The sequence below is a fragment of the Vulpes vulpes genome, chromosome 6 (assembly GCF_048418805.1).
Source record: "Vulpes vulpes isolate BD-2025 chromosome 6, VulVul3, whole genome shotgun sequence".
Classification (NCBI taxonomy): Eukaryota; Metazoa; Chordata; class Mammalia; order Carnivora; family Canidae; genus Vulpes; species Vulpes vulpes.
In genome coordinates this window covers 96847472-96852841 of record NC_132785.1, presented here as the reverse complement: position 1 = coordinate 96852841, position 5370 = coordinate 96847472, and the positions used below count along the sequence as shown (strand labels likewise).

The 5370-nt window shown below is 55.2% G+C and overlaps 1 protein-coding gene across 1 annotated transcript; it reads left to right on the top strand.

Moving 5' to 3' along the window:
- Positions 1–269: 269 nt before the first annotated feature.
- SIX1 (SIX homeobox 1) lies at positions 270–5127 on the top strand. Its single transcript, XM_026000566.2, has 2 exons — positions 270–1234; positions 3224–5127. Exons 1-2 carry the CDS (start codon positions 675–677, stop codon positions 3516–3518), a joined length of 855 nt encoding a protein of 284 aa, XP_025856351.1. The 5' UTR covers positions 270–674; the 3' UTR covers positions 3519–5127.
- The last annotated feature ends 243 nt before the right edge of the window (positions 5128–5370 follow it).

The window sequence follows — 5370 nt, the reverse complement described above, 5'->3', positions numbered from 1 at the left end:
GGGGTATGGAGGGAGGGGGGGTGAATTACAAGGTCTGGAGTCATTGATTTGTGCAGAGATGTGCACGGCTGCCCTTACGTGACACTGGAGGGGGGCTCACGTTGCAGGGTCCTGACGCGCTCACCCACTCACACAGCCCCCCCCCCCCGCCCCCGGCCGCGCGGCTCGCTCCTCTCCTCTCCTCCCCGCTTCCCACCTCTCAGGGTCCTTCTCCTCCCACCGCTCCCTATCCCCGGCTCCACAGCCGCGCCCTCCCCGCGCGGGGCGGCGCGGCCTCGCAGCCTGGCCCGGCGGCGCGCGGGCTGGCCAGCCCCGGATAGGCGCCGCCCGCAGCCAATCAGCGCGCCGGGGACGCTGCGCGCTTTAAGGCCGCTGCGGGGAGAACAGAAACCAAGTTCCCCGGCAACGAGCAGCATCAACCCGGCGGGAGGCCGGAGCCAGAGAGGCCCAGAAGGCTGCGGAGTGAGCCGGCCGCTCGGTGCCCAGCGCGCCCCCCTCCTCCTCCTTCCTCGGCCGCCCAGCCCCAGGTTTCGACCGGCTCTTTCGCCTACGGAAATCCTAGGGAGGGGGTTAGGAGCAGCTGCGCCCCCCTCCCTGCGGCCGCCGCCCCCTGCCTTGTCGGCGCTGCTCCCTGCCGCGTGCGCCCGGGCGGTGCACCCCGGCAGGCCCCAGCCATGTCGATGCTGCCGTCGTTCGGCTTCACGCAGGAGCAAGTGGCGTGCGTGTGCGAAGTTCTGCAGCAAGGCGGGAACCTGGAGCGTCTGGGCAGGTTCCTGTGGTCGCTCCCCGCCTGCGACCACCTGCACAAGAACGAAAGCGTGCTCAAGGCCAAGGCCGTGGTTGCCTTCCACCGCGGGAACTTCCGCGAGCTCTACAAGATCCTGGAGAGCCACCAGTTCTCGCCTCACAACCACCCCAAGCTGCAGCAACTGTGGCTGAAGGCGCACTACGTGGAGGCCGAGAAGCTGCGCGGCCGGCCCCTGGGCGCAGTGGGCAAATACCGGGTGCGCCGAAAATTCCCGCTGCCGCGCACTATCTGGGACGGCGAGGAGACCAGCTACTGCTTCAAGGAGAAGTCACGGGGCGTGCTGCGGGAGTGGTACGCGCACAACCCGTACCCCTCGCCTCGTGAGAAGCGGGAGCTGGCCGAGGCCACCGGGCTCACCACCACCCAGGTCAGCAACTGGTTTAAGAACCGGAGGCAAAGAGACCGGGCCGCGGAGGCCAAGGAAAGGTACGCGGCGTGCTTCTCGCTGCTCGGGCGACCCCGGGAAGCCTTCCTTTCCCCTCCGCCCCTTCTCGCCCCCGCTGGCACCCGCCACCGCGTCCTCCCGGGCCGGCTGGAGCGCGTCCGCGGGGCGGCGCCCGGGCCTCCGCGCACTGCTGCAAAAGTTCATGAACTCTGAGATCGCTCGCAAGGCATATGGGGAGTCACTGGGTTTGAGCGCCCGCGCGTGGGTTCCTCGGGGTGTGAGTGTCAGGAAGTACTGGCGCTAGGTTTGTTTTTCGTGCCTCCCTGGTTGGCTGGGGCGACGAGTGGGGGTGGGGGTGCGGAGTGAGTCTCGAGATCAACTACAGGGGAAGTGTTGATGAGTGTCTCGAGGAAAGGGGTGCGGCGGGGGCTGAGGGTAGCTCCCCTCTCCCGGAGGGCGCCCGCGGGGGTGGAGCCGGCCCGACGCGTCTGCCGTGCGCCCACAGCCGCCGCGTCCTTTACTCGCTCCCTCCGGGCTAGGCTTTCGGGCGAGAGGTCGCCGCTCCCCTCCGCACTAGCGTGTGCAGGGAGGAGCCTTTCAAAAGAATCCGCAGAAGAGGGGGCTTCGGCAGAGCTGGCGCTGCGTCCCGGCCCGGAGAGCTCCGCCGGGGGCCGGCTCCCTCGCGCGCGTCCCGCGCCCCCGGCGGAGCGCGCGGCCGCCCCGAGGAGGAAGGGCTCCCCAGCCGCACGCGCCCCTGTTTTAACCTGTGTGCCTCCGCCCTGCCCGCGCGAGCACCCCCGGCCACCTGGCCCGGCTCCGTCGGTTTGCTCTAGGGCCTCCGAGACAGATTCCGAGGGGCGCGAGCCGGCGGCGGCGAGAGCGCTCCGGGAACCCGAGGAGTTTGGGGGGAACCGGAGCGCCCGGGAGGGCTGGGTTTCCTTTGTTCGCTTCCGAGCCTGGGGGCCGCCGGGGTCGCCTCTGCGTTGCCCTCTGGGTGGAGAGGCTCGGAGCCTGGATCCCCTCGGCCGCGGTGGAGACTGTGAGGGAAGGGGTGGGGGGGCAGGGGAGCCAGGCCGGCGCTGGGGCCCAGGAGGCTGGGCCGGCGCTCGAAGGCCGGAGCGGCCCGGGCTTGCGAACGTTCACCCGCCCGGAGCACCCGCACCGGCGGCCCCGCCGCGCCCGCTCCCGGGCTGCGCGGGCTCTCGACGTTGCCTCCGCCCGCAGCCGGTGCGCTGTGGTTGTGGGTGTCCGACAGGGGGTTGAGAGCGGGGTGTCAGGCGCGGAGGATTGAGCGACCCTCCCGGGGACGGGGACGGGGACGGGGACGACACGGCTCCAGTTAGACTTTTGTTACAAAACGGCCGTCCTATAAGCCAGGACCGAGGGCCCACTCCCTGATGAAATCCGAGAGACTGGCTGCGCTCCCTGTGTTTACTCAGGTCACTGGGCCGCTCTGGACACCACTTCCCATGACCTGTCCTGTGCCTCTGAAACCGCAACCTCCGGGCAGGGGCAGGGGAACTCGACGTTTAATTGTTTCCTCAGATGGGAGCAGGACAATTGACTTGATTCACCCTAGACATCTGCGCGTGAGGCTGTTTGTCCCCGATCGTTTTTCTTTATCACCAACAACCATTTGTTGGAAGATTTTCAAACTCAATCACTTCTAAATGTGGTGCCGGTTGAGAAGTATTTAAAAACAGCCTCTTGAACACATTTTTGAAAATAATTTTTGTGTTTCAAATCAGTCCTACTGATCTAGCTCTCTAAAATCTGGAAGAGGAAAGGACCTGGCTCCCCACAAGCTCTGTCCATAGTTCCCCATTTCTCCAGACTCGTCTGCCTACTTACTCCCCCCCACACACACCCAGGACCCTTGGGGATGGGTGGGAGAGCACAGCTCCTCCATTTGGGTATATGACTGATTGCACAATGGCCCTTTCCTCCTTCCAGCTCCCCTCCCTCCACTCACACTTTTTTTAACCTTTTTTTTTTTTTTTAACCATATGGTGTTGTCCTCTATTTCTTAGGGAGAACACCGAAAACAATAACTCCTCCTCCAACAAGCAGAATCAACTCTCTCCTCTGGAAGGGGGCAAGCCGCTCATGTCCAGCTCAGAAGAAGAATTCTCACCTCCCCAAAGTCCAGACCAGAACTCGGTACTTCTGCTGCAGGGCAATATGGGCCACGCCAGGAGCTCAAACTATTCTCTCCCTGGCCTAACAGCCTCGCAACCCAGCCACGGCCTGCAAGCCCACCAGCATCAGCTCCAGGACTCCCTGCTGGGCCCCCTCACCTCCAGTCTGGTGGACTTGGGGTCTTAAGTGGGGAGGGACCGGGCCTGGAAGCAGTGACTAGGGACACTTGTAAATAGAAATCAGGAACATTTTTTGCAGCTTGTTTCTGGGGTTCTCTGCGCATAAAGGAATGGTGGACTTTCACAAATATCTTTTTAAAACTCAAAACCAACAGCAATTTCAAGCTTAGTCGCCTTCTTCTCTCCGACTCTTGCATTTCCCATCCCAGTGCAGAGATCAGGAAAAAAACAAAAACAACAACAAAAAAACCAAACCAAAAACCAAACCAAAACAAAACAAAACAAAAAAAACCCAAACAAACAAAAGCACCCAGTCACCCAGTCTTGGTTCTGGGCAATCCATGTGCCACTTCAGTAGCCTTTTTTTTTTTTTCCCCAGTGAATGGGTATTACAAATCAACTGGATTTTAAATATTTCCTTTTAATTTATTTATGGAAATGTCTTTTGGGAAGAGAAAAGGAAATGAAGAGAGAAAGAAGTCAAAATAGTGAAAATAAGATCCTCCAGCCAGGAGGAATTGGTTGCATTCGTAAGGTGAATAGGAAAAATATGATCTTGTAACTTCTTGATGGGGAAAAATTAAGTTTACATTTTTTCATTATTTAGTGTTAAACACTTTTATGTAGATTAAAATGAAAGAACAGTATTAGGGGGAAAAAAACAAGTGCCTAAATGTCTTAATGCTCTCTGTGTAAGGCAGTTAGAAATAGCAGTGACCATTAGTAATACAACTATTTTTGTCAAATTTAGTGGGGTTTTTGGGTTGTTTGTTTTCTTGGGTTTTTTAAATGGCAAACTTTAAAAAATGTACCAATGTGAAAAAAAACACTTTCCTGAATGCCATTACTTCTCATGCCCTTGAAGCTTTCATATCTGTAGCCTACTCCTGTTAAGGGTTTCTCTTGTTCCTAGTTTCTAGCCTGCAAAAATATACGACAAATCTGGCAACCTGGTATTTGTTACTAAAACAGCATGTGTTTTCAGGTTTCTTTTCTATTGTACCTAAACCAGTCTAAATTAAAACTTAGTAGAACACCAGGAGTACGATTCTGTTTCTGAAAGGTGAGTTGTGTATTGCTGTCATTGGGCCCTTTTTTTTTTTTTTTTTGAAGTTTTCTTGCTTTCTTACTTGATGGTAGTTGTGAATTGCAGGGTACTTTGAAGGCCACCACCTGAACCCAGAGTGGTGACTTGAATTGATTATGTGACAGAAAAAGAGTGAAGTTAGCTTTGGGGTATTTATTTATTTTTTTTTATTATTTAGATATGCAGTTTGGTTTACCACTAGCTCTTCTCCACAGCATTCATATGTTAACTCTTTTGTATTAAGGAGTTTTATGACAAGACTGTGAAAGTATAATTATCTGCTTGGAAAGAAAGGGGGGGGGGGCACTCGAACAAGGAAAACAACATTGTGAATCTGTATAAATAGAAAGCAGACCAGTAGGACAGGAGCTCTTTGCACTGCTGCCGGATAGTGTCCAGAAAACTTCCCAGGAATCATGTAGGCTCCATATTATTTTTGCCTGGGGCAAAAATGATGTATCTTTGTATTTAGCTTTTAAAATTAGTGAAACAAATGGCATTATTTATTAAAATTCTACTCAGGATAACAGGATTGGCTTGCTTGTGCTTTGTAAAAATATTGCTCCCCAGAGAGTCTATTTTCTGACATGACAGTTTCCTAATTTTGATTTTTCCCCCCTCTGTGTCACTATTAATATATTCATTTCTTTCTTACTCTTTCCTACCTTTCCTGGATCTAGGAGACTGGGGTGTATGTATGGAGTGGGCAGTAGAATTTAGGACTTATTATGAGGTTTTTTTTTTTTATATATATATGTCAAATAGCTTTGAG